The 16,258-nt window shown below is 36.0% G+C and overlaps 1 protein-coding gene across 1 annotated transcript in view; it reads left to right on the top strand.

Moving 5' to 3' along the window:
- Positions 1–16,258, top strand: part of EPM2A (EPM2A glucan phosphatase, laforin) — a 43,283-nt gene that overhangs the window by 10,441 nt on the left and 16,584 nt on the right. Inside the window, exon 2 of the mRNA XM_084284057.1 lies at positions 2,834–3,008. Within this exon, the coding sequence (XP_084140183.1) occupies positions 2,834–3,008 (175 nt within the window). The remainder of the gene's footprint in view (positions 1–2,833; positions 3,009–16,258) is intronic.

The following is a 16,258-nucleotide window of genomic DNA, read 5'->3' as shown; positions in this document are numbered from 1 at the left end:
AGAGGAATTTAGCATTCAGTATCCTGAACAATTCAGTATAATCTTTTGTTGTTGTTGTTGTTCTCCATAGCAGAATCCTTTAGATGTAATAGCCCTCTTCCCTTTGTCTCTGAAATAATTTCACTCTATTTGTTTTTGTATTCATGTATGTTCTGTTGCACAGACATCATATTTCAGTAAGAGGGGTGTTAATTCATAGACCAGTTTATAATATAAAGAGAAGTAAAGAGCTGTGTAATTCTCATGAAAGATGATATGAATGCAAGCTGTTACTGTTTACTTGAGTATTAAAATGAAAACAGAAACATTGGGATGCTCATTTGACTGTAGGCCACAGCAGGAATATGAGGTTGAGTGGTTCAGAAAAATCAACAGTGATAAATAACAGTTAGAGGAGGAAGCTTTTAAGAATGAGATTTGACAAAACCTGTTTGAGGAAACAAATGAAGCAAATGCCTAGTGGCAATTTACTCTTGGCTTCACTTGCGTGCATGTTGTAGGCTAGATAAGGAAACGAATGATGGTGGAGATGAAAAGATTACAAGGCAAGGAAGTTAATGCTACTGCTATTTAAGAGAACAGATGATAGTGAAGAAAGGAAAAAAAAAAGAGCAAATAGTTAAAGCTGAGGAAGTATGATGGGCAGTAGAACTGGTGAATGGTAGAAGTACATGTACCTCAGGCAGAAGCAGCTGTAAACGGGCAAATGCAAAGTATGGAGTGGCGCAGTTGTGATCGCAAGCATGAAGCTTCAGACTTGCTTGTCTTGTAGGACCTACTCGCACTTTGGGGAAAGGAGAAATTAGGCAGGAGGGAGAGAACATGGTTTGATTGCAAAAGTTGATGCAGAAACCTTAATGGAAGAGGAGGATCAAATGGAAACAATGCCCACCCCATCTAGGAGCAGGGCACCAGGGGACAGGTCAGGCAACAATATGAGCTTGCAGGTGGATGAGGGTCAGGGTCAGACCCAGCCTTGTGATGGCTGGCCAGGGCTGTGGTGATGTGCATTGCTACAGCTGTCAAGAGTATAAAGCAGGGAAGGCAAGGTGTATTATTTGTGGCTGTAAAGATTTTGTTGAATGCATGATGTCAGTTAAGTGGTGTAAATATCCATAGGTTTTGTTGAAGTAAACCGCTTTCTTCAAATACTGTTTAAACGTGGTAGAGAATGTGTAAGCAATTAGAAATGTAAGATAAAAATAAAGTGATAAGACTGATTTATTTATCAAAAGTCGTGCCGTACCATTGCATATGGTACATAATGGCTCAGCACTATTGAAAGAGAAAATAGTTTTCTGCCTAGTATTTTCTTTTTGTTTTTGGTAAATAATAATATTCACAATTATGGTAAAATCTGCTGCGTTGCATCTGGCAATAAGGAGTTTGTTTCAGCTTTACTATTAAATATTAGTCTTATTCTCTAATCATTGCATTTCATATCTCCTAAAATGAAATTCTCTAGGAAATTTCCCTAAATGCGATGCCTGGAAGCTGGTAATGCATTTATGTGCAGTGTGAAATTGAAGACATTCCTTCAGGCTTCATTTCACTCAGAAATTTTCTAACATTATTAATAATGTATAAATGTAACAAGTTTACATTAAAAGCAAACCTTAGACTAGGTCATTTCTGATCTGCACAATAATTCCTGCATAGCAATTAGTATTACAATAAGTTTGTAAAAACAGAGGGGGAAGAATATTCATATACTGAGTTTTTGGAGGCTAGATAACCTTTTCATTACTGACATGACCCTGTTCACTTCAAATTGCTCACTCTGGCATGGTATTAAAAATCAGTTGCCTGTAATAAAGCTCAGATGACTGATATAAGAGAAGTTGAAGGGGTAATGTATATTAGGTAGTGCATAGCTGTAACAAAAGTTTCTTACTTTACACAAGGCCATGTAAGGCAAGAGTGCTTGCTCAGTATTGCAGATGCACCAGCCTCTCTCAGGGTCACTTTGGACAATTTTCCTGTGTGCAAAGAGACTTTGTAAGTGTGACATATGCATCTAAAGAGCACAAAGCAATCTTTTATTAGTTAACAAACATAAAACGCAGGATTTAATGAGCTCCTAGGCTAGGCATTAGTATGCTGTCAATCCCCAGTACGACACTTGAAGAGTCTTTGCTGGCCAGATAGTTGCAGATCAGATGGAGGAGAGCCAGTCTTCACTGCTCCTCCAAATAAGTCTTCATTGCTGCTGGGTTGCTGTTTTCCACCTGCTTACTTTGCTTCTCTGGGATTTTATGTCATTCCACGTGGGTGTTTTTCCTCTTGAATCCTAGGCTGGTAATTCCAGCATCAACAGCCCTACCTTTGTTTTGCATAGCTATACTCTGTATTTTCTCCAAGGTCTGTCTCAGTTTAGCAATTTCCTTAGAAGTCTGAGGCAAGGTTAAGCAGCTGTGCCTTGGATCATGGAAAGCTAAACCCCGGAGAGGGAGGTCACACAGCACAAACATTAAACACTGAGGTCAAATATTATCAGACATCAAATGAGGAATTTCAATGAAATTAATTATTCTTGAAATTGCAAGTGCCATGGTTCATGATTTGGGATACTTATACAGCTTTAATTTTTCTTTAAATCATTTGCAATAAGTGATTGAAATGCTGCATTTTTTTTTTTTTAATTTTTTTTTTTGGGGGGGGGGCAGTGCTGCTATTGTAGTTACTTCAATTGTTAATCATATGTTCTAGAAATGTAGTCTGAACAGGTAGCAAACACCACTGCTCACCTTAAATACTCAGTTCGCAGCACCTGCAGATCATTTGGAAGATTTTCAGTATATGCAGACTGCAGTTGTCCTTTCTTCTATTCTAGGTAATGGGCCCCATCATGATCGAAATTGTGTTTACGATGAGCGCAATGTAGTCGATGGAGTTTACTGCCTCCCAATAACACACTGGATTGAAGTCTCTGGACATACTGATGAGATGAAACATACAACTGACTTCTATTTTAATATTGCAGGACATCAGGCTATCCATTACTCCAGGTAAAATACAAGTCCATGCCTTGGCCTGTGTCAAGTATTCGAACAGAAAATCAGTATGATATCAGCAAACTTTGAATTAGAAGTGGCCAATGGCAATATGCATGCAACAGTTCCTCAGAAAAGCTGCACAAAGACTAAACACCTCTTTGCAATTAAATGTCTCTTTTTTTCTCTCTCAATAAAATGCAGAGTTTTGGAGTTCAAGGATACCTGCATTCTATGAAAAGCTGTATGAGTTGCATCACATATGAAAATGCTTATCACTAATTTATGGATAAATTTTTGAGGAACTGTTATCTTCAAGTGTTTGTAAATATGCATCTATACACATGTATACCCAATGTGTTTGTATTTAGGATTATTTTAACAAAGTACATAATTTGGGGAAACAAAAAGAATATATTCCTGGACCAGAACTCTAGGGCATTGTGTTATTGCTTACTTGTGGAAGCAATGGCAATTAGTGACATTTCTTATAGATGACTTCTGCTTCTTAAACATAATGAATGCATTCCCTTAAAAAAAAAAAAAAAAAAAAAAAAAAAAGTGAAATTGAGTTAAGTCTTAAAATGCATTTACTTCTGTGGGATTCTGTTGAGTCTAACTGACTCAACAGAGGTCTGGAAGACCTCTGTAAACTTAGGTTCCTGTAATTGTAACTCATCTTTGTAGTGCTGGGTTCAAGAAGTGCTACTAGAGCCATTGCTGCTTTGTGAGGTAAAGCAGAATAAGATACAGATACCTCTAAAGCCTGCACTGAAATGAGTCTGACGCGCTCACTAGTGAAGCATGCTGCCTGAATTAGGAACCAGTAAGACTTAAAGAAAAGATAGTAAGCATTCTTCAGGGCTGTACATAAAGCAGAGGCTGTGTTTAGAGCAGCAGACTTGGCACTGGTGGCTAACTGTGCACTGAGGACTTGGGGACCATTTGTAACTTTGACCTTGTCTCCATCTGTGGATGTGACAATAAGTTTGTTGATTGATTATCAGCATCAGTACTGGCAAACCTGATATGCCACGTGCAGCCGATGAGCTGAGGTTGCTTACGGAATAGTTAATGATCTTAGGATCATTATTTATTTTATTTATTTATTGAGAATATTTATTTTTTGAAAATATCAGATGCTTATACTTTCACTGGGTCTTACCATTCCTTTGTGTGAATTTCTACAGATTACCCTTTCGGCTATTCCAGCCTCACTCTCCTGTCTCCTTCTACTGTTTTATCTGAACCCTTATGTAGTGTAGGAAGCAGAACTGTTTTTTTTCTCATGAGAGTTGCAGCGTATGACAGAAAGATTTTCTTTTCTTGGTGTCTTCTGGAATAATACAGATTCATAAATAGTGTCAGGCATATGTGGGTATTCATGTGACTTGGTACCATTCCCCGGAGACCTCCTCAAGCTATATAATACTCCTGACAGATTGTTATCTGTATATCTTAAGCATCCATTTCCAGCGTCCTATCAGAGAAAAGATCTTGTTTCCTCCAAAGCAGAAACTTGTCAATCCCAAATAATCTTAACTTGGCAGAGGAAGTTTGTGAGAAAGAGGAACAGCTGTCAGAAAAAGAATATTTAAACACCAAAGGCTAACTTATCTTTCTTTCCAGAGGCAGCAGTGATCCATTTAATACTTCCTTATCTGCATGACTATGTTTTCAAGATGAGGTAAAAAGCTGCAGATTCCACTAAAGAATATTTGGATTAAATTTTCTGTGTTGCATAGTCAATTCCAGATGAGGATCTCCTGCGTTCCCATCTTACATACTTTCACTGCAAGGAAGCCTTACATGTACATCTTCAGGAATTCTTATCTAATTTCTTTAAGCTCTATTAAGTAAGCATACCCTGTGCTGTCATGTAATTATTAATATTTTGAAGATATGCACCCTTAAATGATTTTTCATATGTTAACAGCTGGGGGCAGTTTCACCCTTACACTGGTTATTAACACAGCAGCCCAAAGCTACTGGCTAGTTGAGGTATTTTTTTTCTTCAGTTAAAGCAGTTAAAGTGAGCTAATGAAAATGCCATTATTTTTTATGGATTTATTGATTTGGAAGACTACTGTGGACATTAGTATCAACAAAACAAACAAAAATCCAAAACCAACAACACACAAACAAGCAAAAGCTAAGCAGCAGTCCCTCTGTCTTTACAGCTGAAAGCTTAGTTTATGATCTGGTCTTGTTCACCAGCTGAGATTACATTTGCCCACGTAAAGCAGCGGTACCACAGGGAGCTTTAGGAGCACAGATTCTGAGTAATGCCACTAGCTGTAAGATCTGCAAAGAACAGTGGCACCTGGAAAGAAGTTTTTTATTGGGGAAAACCTGTGATGTGTCTGTTCTCTACATTGGTGCTGATCTGTTACAGTTAATAGGATTGCCATGTGTAAATCAGTTAGAGAGGAAAGTTTTTCTCTGACAAAATGGCCTCCCATGTGCGCTGGTGAAATGATTTACTTGTCATCTGGCTAATCACAATGATTAAAAGCAGTTGCTGCTGTTAACTGTTTCTTTTTAAAACATGTGCTTAAATTTTAAATGGATTGTAGTGGCATGAAATGTTGCCAAAAGTCATTCTGAATAATGTTGAGGATGACAGCAATGCTTTGAGATTTTTTTTTTTTTTTTAATTCAGTGTATATTCATTCATAAATCAGTGAACTTTTTAGACTTACAGGTTGGAGAATATGTGGTGCATTTTTAAACCATACTAGGATTTTAATTATTTTTTTAAGTGTGAAATGGAGTTCACCTGCAGCTATAGAGTCATGACTGATGCTAGTGTCAGTGTTCACTTTTTTTTTTTTTTTGAAATATAGTGACACACATCACTTAAATCTGATTCAGAAAAGAAAAGAAAAAGTCCCTTTCTCTTTTGTGTTAGGTATTATTGTAATAAGATGCCTTAAATTGCAGAACAGTTCATTTAGGACACAGTAATTTTCCAACACAAAGATGAGTTGTTTCATCTTTTCTGGGAGAAGGTGGTTTCACAAAGTCAGTAAATGTGGGTCACTTTAATGCTGTATCAGTTCCATCTGTGAAAGGTGGAACATCATAATTCATAGGTGTTATCTGACTTATACTTATTAATATTCTTCTGTAGCTCTCAGAAGAACAGCTCTGCATAAGGATGAAGAGGGAGTGACACCTGAAATTTCAAAATCCTTAAATAATATGTTGGAGACAATGATGCTTGATGGCAGAATTAGGTAATAGGAACACATATCACTGAAAGCAAGGGCCATCTTGTTACAGTTTTCTATTTTCAGACTGTTGTTAGGTCCCCAGATCCATATTTACCACCCTCCCACCTCTGGGAATTACTACAGACAAAAGAAAGGTCAGCATTTATCAGCAGAACACTGCTTTAATGCCTCAAGAGGCTAAACAAGAAGCATCTGGATTTTGCCTTGGGTTATACCTCATTCACTTGCATATCTAAATTGAGATTTTAGTGCAGATCAGGGGTACACATTTTATGTGGCTCTCCTGACCATCCCCACTTTCCACAGTTTGCTTCTTAATGCAGAGCAGTCTAAGAGTGAACAATCCTTTTAGTGAATTTGAATGAAATCTTGTCAGATAAAGCTAAACAACAGTTTAGTAATTCTTCTGTGAAGAAATGAGCATTTATTTGATTGATATGAAACTATCTGATGATAGTTTGGGTTGAAGATAAGAATCTGGTTGGATATGTTTTGCTTGAGGCTCACTGGAGAAAATAAAACTTAATTTAACTGGATTGCATTTATTGCTGTTTGAGTGTTGCAACAACGTTGGTATTGATGAATTTAAAGGTATACTTAAAAGACATTTGTGGTAGGACTCAGTTTGAGGCTAAGTACTTACTTTGGATGTCTATATAGAGCAGTTCAACTCACTGGTGAGTAGCTGTCTACTTTAGAGTGAATTGAAGGACTGAATAGATCTGCAAACTACATTGAGTATGCTGATGAGATCTTCATTGATTTATAATAATACTTTAAACATCCAATTCTCGTGTCCTGTTGCTTGAAATTTGATGTCTAGTGTTATTTGAGATGATCTAGAGTTTACTGTCTGGCCTTCAGCTGCTGCAGTACAGGAACACAGTTCATGATAGCTCTTTGGTTGTATCCATGAGGCCCACACAGATGATCCAGATGCTCTAGTACATCTCAGAGGTTATGAAAGCTGTAATTAGGCAATGCATTGAGCATTGCTGTGTCTGAAAACACCCACAGTTGTAGATACCCAGGGCTAAGTGTCTTTGTCTTGATACTGTACCCCAACTCAAGCCTACATTAATGAGTAATGTCCATCTCAGTTCAGTATGAAGTCAGAATTACCTTTGAATTATGCAACTGGAAAAATGCAAGAGAGAGCTTTTATTTGTTTTTACTCTTTAACTGGAGAAGAGTTTCATTTCTAGTTTAACTGTTTTTTAATTCATTCAGAAAATAAAATACCCTTCTGTTGTATGTTTCTGTGTCATTCTAAAGCAATTTTTTTAATTACTGATTATATATACATATATAGAAGCTTTAAAGAGGAAGCTGTCATTCAAAAAGGGGGAAAAAAAACCAAAAACAAAACCAACTAGAGTTCAGTGAACTATGCTACTGTAGTAGAAAGCTGAACTGATACTTTATGCCTACATACAGAATTAAGAGAAGAGGTGATGATATCTACCGAGATTACCACAATTAACATTAAAAGCTGAGAGCTAGCTGTCCCCTGTGCCTAGAGAAAGCTTGTGGTAACAATATTAGAGAAAAGAATAAGAACTAATGAGTTCCAGATCAAAAGTCTTCCGTTGTATTCTAGTAAAATAATCTTGATTAAAAATACTTAACAGCAATAGGAGTTTGTCCTCTGATTTCAGTACATGGGGCTCTAACTGTAAAGTTATCTGGCCTTTTTATACATTAAATTATGATAATATTCTAAGCCACATTTTGTGATATGTTTACCCCATAAAGTAGGACATTTGTGGATTTGTTTGAATTTGTTTTCATCATACCGAGCTACAGCATAGTTTAAATTAGATCCACCTTTTATTTAGCAATAGAATAATCTTTTATATAATGTTTTAAAAATTATTATTATTTTGTCTCATATTTATCTTTTTTTTTTTTTTCTTATCACTCTCAAGTGGAGCTGTGAAATGCTTTTACTAGTCTCTGATGTGAAGAAAGCAGGTTTCAAATCAGTGTAAAAAGTGACTTTTAAGTAATTTTACATTCAAGTTCTTGAGAATTCGGAATGTATATGGTGGTATTGTGGGAATGTATATCTGAGGGATTAGGAGCAAGAGTTAGAAGAGAACCATATTGTGAGCTCAGAACTTTATCAATTTTTAAAGTCCTTATTGGTTTATATTTAATTTATCCCTGTAGTGAGTAACAAATGCATTTTTCTTCCACATTTGCTGGTGATGCAAAAAAAATCACAAACTTTGTCCTTTCATGAACTCCCCACATAGAGCCTTCCCTAGCAGTATCTGTAAACTTGAAAACTGATTCTGTTTTTCCAAGTTTTGAGATTTTGCAAGAACAGAATGGCACTTGGCTGTGTAATCTAAGCCAGGCTAGCAGACAAACCTAAAAACCAGGCTAGCTAAAAACCTAAATCCCATGAACTGTGCACAGAAATAGGATATGTTGTTAGTGAAGTCACAAACTGTGGAACCTTTGTAATGACATGCATAATCTGGATTGAGGGAACTCACATTTTGGTCTTTTTTTTTTTTTTTTTTTTTTCTTTTGCTGATCATTAGCAAGCATCTGTTGCCAACATAGCTCTCACTATGACCTACCACATGAGCGTTAAAGAGAAGATTGAAATGGAACTCCTGGATCTCAATTATTCATTACTAAGCACATTTCTTGTGAGTGCCATAGTAACAAAATCTGACATTAGAACAGGTGATGCAGATTTGCCAGAATAAAAAATCACAGAGCTTTTACATTAAACACTTTTGCATGATGGTCATCAATGTCTGAATTCTCATTATTACCTCTGGCTACAGTAACTTCTCTGTTAACTCTAATAAGTGGCTACTACTCAACATGCCATCAGATTTATTGTGCACTGCAGAGTCTGAGGGACATGAAATATTGTCTAGACATTGAGATGACACTGTTAAAGTAATGACTGATGAATGGTAAATCATCAATGTAAACATGATAAAATTGTGGGAGGGAATGATTTTGGCAGCAAATGGGACTGAAAACTAGCAAACTTGTGAACTAATAATGTCAGGTATTTTTAAAATGTCATGCATTGTTAATATTCAACAACTATTCTGAGTGTTTCTATAAAGCTACAATGTATGTTGTCAGCATTATTGATAAATTAATATTTTTGAGCTTTTTTACATTGTTCTAGGTTATGAAACAATTAGAATAATTCTTGATAGCACACCAAGGGCACACCACACTATGTGGATTTCACTTCTGGTGAAAACCAATGTATTTCTAATGATTCACAGAATATTTTCACAATTCAGAAATTACTGAATCCCCCAAAGTGATGTCTAGCACTCATCTATACTAGAAAAAAATGTCTTCCATAGCACCTTAATTGCACCTTGTTTTCCTTCTTTTTCTTAACTCTGGTATACTCCTCCTTATGAAGTTTGTGAAGTTCTTGCCATTTCTTATCCCTTCAAAGAAACATATAGGAACTAAACATTTTGGTTGTTACACATGTGAAAAAGTTTTTCTTTTTTCTTTTTTTTTTCTTTTTTTTTTTTTTCCCCTCCTAATCATATTCTGAATCACATCCAGAGGTAATGTCAAGGTCCTTTAAACTTCCACCTGACTGAGCCAACAAAGAACCAGTAAGGCTTCTCTAAACTTTGATGGCTAGGGAGGTGCTATGAATATGCAATAGTCTCTTGATAGTATTACTAGAAACCTTAAGAGTAAGGCCCTGTAGGCACAGGAGAGCTTTTGCAGAAATAAAGTTCTTAATGTAGTTCCATCTCAGAAGTTAATATAATTTTGTCTGTCACAGGGATAGGATGAGGTTTACGAGATCTGTGCAGTGCCACTGTCAGCATGGGCATGGCAGATACAGAAAGAATGGGACCACCGTATTGATTCTGATGCTTGTAATTCCACATCAGCACAAAGCTCTGAAGGCCAACAGTTGTTAGATGTGACATTCCTCTGGAAAACAAATAATTTTTAAATACAAAACTTGAGCATGGCTCAATGTACTTCTAAGCAGCTAGGTGAATGTGGCAAATTTTCAGAATTTTTAAAAATTGTATTTATCGCCAGCACCAAGAATTACCCTGATCATATTAAACAACGTGTTTGATATGCTGTTTACAGAAATACCCGGTAGGAAGTCTGTAGCTGAGTGTTGTGACATGGCAAGGGGAGAGGAAGCTGCAAAGAGCAGCTACTGTTTAATAGAAGCAAATGTTTTTTCTCCATGTGCTAAGAGCCTACGGCTTGCAGGGAGCTTTAGAAAGAAACCAGGAATGATGGTTCAACTCAAAAGTGCTATAGTAATTTAACCGCATAATTTCCAAACAAGGTGTGTGCAACAGGACCCAAAGGGGAGCTTGGTGTGCTGCTTTGATAGTCTTGTGAGTTTTATCTGGATTTTTCTTTTCCATTCTACCATTCATATGTGGTATTTGGAACTGGCACTTGATTGAGAATTATTTATTTAGAGGGGGTGACTGTTCAGAAATTAGTATTTTGTTAATAAAATGGCAGCAAGCAGAGCCTGGCTGTTGATGGCTAGATGAATGTTTTTCATCAGCTGGCTGGTATTGGGTAATATTTTCTTAAAACTTCTGTTGCTCTTTAAAATGGATCTTTTCATAGCTGTGTCAGTACACAAAATGATTTTCTTACCTTGTAAGAAAAACTCACAATTCTGTGTTATTATGGGAGCAAAAGTCAGAAGGAATACTGGGAACCCTGCATAAAAAAAAAAAAAAAAAAAATTAAATAAATCCTGAGGAGTAAACATACTTATTTGTTCTGTTTTTTCTCTGTGGGAAAGAACAGACAAATGTTGATAGTCTAGTAAGTATGAATTTTATGTGGGGTATCACTGTTAGGGAGCAAAAGCTATTGCTGATCCTAATTTCTCTTTCTGAGCGTACCTGTCTTTTGACTGTATTTCTTCTGAATGTCTTCAGCCTTATCCACTGCCTCTTTGCTCTTTAACATTCAGGTGGCCAGCAAGAGAATAAAGTTCTGCCTCTATTGGAAAGCAATTTGCTGGTGGTGCCAGCTGTGAATAAAATTGCCTGTGATGGTGAAATCCTGCTCCATTTAGCTCACAGCTGGGGCCGTGAGGAAGAGAGGCAACAAAGCTTTTTCACCAAAGACGATGTTTCAGTGGCCTTGCAGATATTTATTGCTTTTTATCTTTTACATATGTTTATCAGGTACCCTATAATGGCTGGAGTTTCTTAATATAGTTTACTTCTTGATAGTGGGAGTGCTTTTTTGAGACCAGATATTGTACACTCAATCTTCTTGCTATCTACCAGGAGGGAGGGAATTCAGATACTTAGATATTTGGTTGTTATTGAAAGAACTTAACTGAGAAATCTCCAAAATTTACAACCAGCAAAAAAGCTGAACCACTGACTTGTGTTTGCTGTCCCCTTGCCTAGCCTTTCTGTGGTTTTCACAGATACAGCTCCTGGGCCAGGGTAGCCCAGCAAGCCTTCAGCTATCTATTGCAAAGGCAATTTTCTTAGACAAACATCCTCCGAATGAAAGAGTTTTCAGTCTGCAAATGGGAAAGGTGATGCCATCAGATAGTTTACTACCAGCAACTGCTTTAGTGTTTGCTTACTGAGTGTATACCACATATCTGAAACCATTAGTCTCCAACTCAAAATATCTGAAAAAACACCATGTAGTTGTTTCAATGTAAATGACAGGGGAAAAATTTAAAAGATACTTATTTTTTATTTTTTAAACAGTAACAATCTGAAGTTATTAAATTATGAATTCTACCTCTATTTTAATTTTTTATAGGTGCTCATGGATGTAAATGCAAGTTTTTATGTTTGAATGCTCTAGATATTTACAAGATGATTTAAAAAAGGATCCTCCATATAAAAATGTGGCAGATACTATTTAAAGGATAAAAATAACTTATCAGAAAGGAAACTTGAATGTAGTTCTAGTTTCTTTGAAGTTCATATCAGAAACATAAGTATTTCATTTCCCAAGAATAAATGAACATTATCAAATTGCTGTTGCATCTTCCCATTTATAATTTTCTTTCTGGAACCAATATATATATATATATATATATATATATATATATATATATATATATATATATATATATATATATAAAAATAATAATAATAAAAAAGTGTCTTCCCAGGGGAACATATTAAGAGGCTATACAGAAAACCTCTTGTTCCCTTCTTTAATGCTTGGGAAATTTAATTTCAGAGAGTCAGGTACATAATCCATGATACTGTTCAGAATTTAATGTGTGTCCTCTTGTGAACTATGATAAAAATTGAGTCAAATGTCATAGAGGTTGCCGTGTCATAAGAAATATGGATTTCCTCTTTATTGGCTCAAATGACAATGGTTTGTAAGTTTAAGCAAAATGTCTTTTGATATGAAAAGACTAATAATAGAAAAGATGATTTTAAGCATACAGGAAGAGGAAAAAGGGGAAATACACATTTCAGTTTTAATACAGAGACTATGTATAGAATATAAATTATGTCAATAATGAAGTAGAATCTTGATTTTTTGTCTATTTATTTAATCTATCTATCTATATGTCTACCTACCTAAGTACAGTTTAAAGTAATTGAATGAAGAGTAGCAGCAGAAATAGGATGATAGCATTCATGCACAAAGTCAGCCATGGACCAGCAAGACTCTCCTTGGCTCTGTCATTCAGTTTAGGGGCTGGATGCTAAGTGCTAGTGTTGAAGTTTGTGGGTTTCTGGAGCCTTCCATTTAGTTTATCTAGCTTCTCCAGGGCTGCCTTTTCAAAACTCTTCAGAACAATTATAGTCTATGCCTTCATTGTCCCAGGATGAAGGCCTGATGAGGGGGATATGCAGTTTCTTTGATACAATACTTTCCTTAGCATTTCTTCTTTCTGCTGTGCAGCTGCCATCTTGAAGTGTTGGTCTTGTACAGACCATTCCTAAACACAGGGAACTAACTGTTGTCTTCACTGCAGAAGGCAGATTTGCTGAGCTCTAATACTGAGTTGCTTCAATCTGGTAAGATGAAAGGAAGAAAAACCTTCTTGTATATATTTATGGTCTGGGTAGTAAGGCTATCCAGTATTGAGTAATGTTTTACTAAGTCATGCTTCAGCTGAGAATGTAAAGACATTTATGTGAACTTCTATAAGAGTAGATGACTTTAATACATTTTTTCAAATGCCTGCAGTTCCAGTCTCCAAGCAGGTAAAAATATACTACTAGGAAAAGAAATAAAGCTGAAAAAAAAATTATTATTTTTATTTTGGTGGGCGCTTGCTTTTTTAGATATTTATGTGGCTGACTGTGGTGATGATTCATTTTTCCCCCATATTTTTAAAGTGTTTTCTAGAATACTCAGTCTGTGGTACTCTAGAATGCATCTGCCCCTCTTTAAAACGAATACAAATGAGCTGTTACAGTTTTGGAAATTCTGGATAAATATTTTGACTGGAATAGACTCAGATGCAGAAGCTATCAGGATTGTTGTGTTTGGACAGTACCACAAGAAATGAATGTACTTCTTCCTCTGACTGTCTCTGACAGCTCTGAGGAGATTCCAGTACTCTGTGCTAATGTATTACCATTAGATCGCAAGGACACTTTTCAATAAACTATGTTTTGCAATTATAAAATTTTCACAAATACGTACTGGTTTCAGAAGCATGGTAAAGCATTGTAAAATTTCTATTGGATCTGAAAATCTGCATTTTGAGAAGTAGAGTCATTATTTATTATTTTTGCAGTCTAGGTTTGTAAGCAACTACTAAAAAGAATACAAAAGATATTTTTACCAACACTTCCTGAAACTTCTCAGGTACTAACTTAAAGTTCATCTGCAGTGGTTTAAGTCAACTTTCTTAGGCTCCTTTAACTTAGATGCCAGCAGTGGCATCATTCCCATTACTAAGCATTAATGTTAGAAATTCTCATTACTATTGCCAAGGGATTCATGGCTCATTACTCTCTGGCTTAGTTTAGCAGCCTGTTGTTCTTGTGTTTCCAAGTATTTGTTCTAATTCAAAACAAATGGGAATGTTGGCAACCTAACAGAGACATATGTAGGAAGTAACCATTGGCAACCAGTACATGAGGCAAGATTCTATAACTGGAGCATTTAAATATTAATTCCTACAAGCCAACTGACAAGTCATTTCCAGAATGTGATCCTGAGATTGTTCAGTACAAGCCTTGGAACTTGCTTCTCTTCTCAGGCTATATTTTTTGCATTTGGCCATCATTTGCTTCAGATCATGTTTATACAAATTAAGTTATGAGAAGAGTCATTCCCTGCCAGGGCAAATGCTGTTTTCCACTGACTGCAGTGTGCTCCTAGAATCAGTAGAAACTTTACTTGTATGTTTCAAAATAAAGCCTGACTAACTCCTATAAGGCTAGATCTGAACACGCCCCTATCAGTGTGCATATAAGATGATGATAAGATTACTTTGTTATCTTCATGGTATCTTATCTTCATGCTAGAAATACACAGTAAAATATGACATAAAGTATTTCATTTTGAATACAGGGAGGATAAAATTTTATCTTCCATAATTTAGTTTTACTCATGTACGTAAAGTATTGTGTGACCAAGTTATATCATTTCTAGAATAGAGATAAAATAGACTATTTAAAAATGTATAAGTTATAAATTCATTGGCTTCAAGCTTTCTAATAGAGTGAGATGAATGAGAAGGGAGAAGAGTTTATGGTGGTGTTTTTTTTTTTCTTTTTTTTTTCTTTCTTTTTTTTTTTTTTTTTTTTCTCCTGTATAGGTTCCAGTGTACTGTGAGCTTAACAAGAACAATTTCACTGAATTCACTGGAACATGCCACTAATCCCTGAGGCAAAATTAGGTTTCATTTGATCTGTTATTGTGACAGAAGAGCAAAGATGGTTTACAATCCCGTTGCACTTCTGTTTCCTGAGGGATATGTTCTAGTCCTGGCATGGAAGAAGTCAGCTGTATCAGGTTCTCTTTTCAATTCTGTCAGTAACTAACCTTTGTGGTAATGTTGTAATCACTGTTAATGGGAATATACTTCCTCATCTGTGTTGCTTTCTTCGGAGGAACTTTGTGATCAGGTGACACTCCATAAAAAAGAATCCCCAATACTTCTGGTTTGAAGGTCTTTACATCCTCTTCGTATCATGGGATCAATGGGAATGACAGATTTGGTTTTGCAAACCCATTTAAAATATGAAATGACAGAATATTATGTTTTTGGTTCTATGTCAGGTATTCCATGATGTGAGATATGACTTCATCACAAACTGCAGTGAAAAGCAGAGATAGCTGAGCTAGTTTGGAATGAACGAGGGCATCATCCGGAGGTTGTTTAGCAATCATGACACTGAAGCTGTAGCAAAGTAAGTTTGCTTGCAAGGAACTCTGTGTTTCCACAGTTTGACTACTTCTGGTGTTTGAGATAGCATAGTTAAATGAAGACTGAGAGAGAACATACGTTATCATTCAAGAAAGACATTCAGGAATTAGTACAATTCCAGGTTTAAACTGAACCTGCTTTAAGATCAAATGGATATTAATTGGTTCTGAATGAATTTAGAGTGTAAAGTAGAACAAGGTTTCTGACATCAAAGGAATGATGTCTGAATTCTGGCACGACCTTTCAAACAGGGCAGGGAGGATGAGGAACCTAAATTATTTCAAGATGGATCTTGATAAATAAATATAGGTAGTGATTCCAGAGATGGAGATCAAAGTTTAGGATTATGGTATTGTAGGTCATAGGCTCAAAGAGACTTCAGAAAATATCCAGTCCATTTTCTTGCTCTCACTTATTCTCAATTACATTTAAACTATTCTGGTTTTATCCAGTGTGATCTTAAATATGATCTCATCTCAGTTATCAGATTCTACAGCCCTGTCACTGTTCCATTCAATTACCTCACTATTCTTGCCATTAAAAAGCTTTCCTAATGTTAACTTAAGTCTCCCTAGCTGCAATTCATTTCTTGTCCTCTCCACAGCAGTTTTGTAGTTTTTTAATTTTCTGTGCTTCCATCC

The sequence above is a fragment of the Netta rufina genome, assembly GCF_964035555.1.
Source record: "Netta rufina genome assembly, chromosome: 3".
NCBI classification, from domain to species: Eukaryota; Metazoa; Chordata; class Aves; order Anseriformes; family Anatidae; genus Netta; species Netta rufina.
The sequence above is the reverse complement of the archived record's forward strand: the minus strand, read 5'-3'. Positions and strand labels throughout refer to the sequence as shown.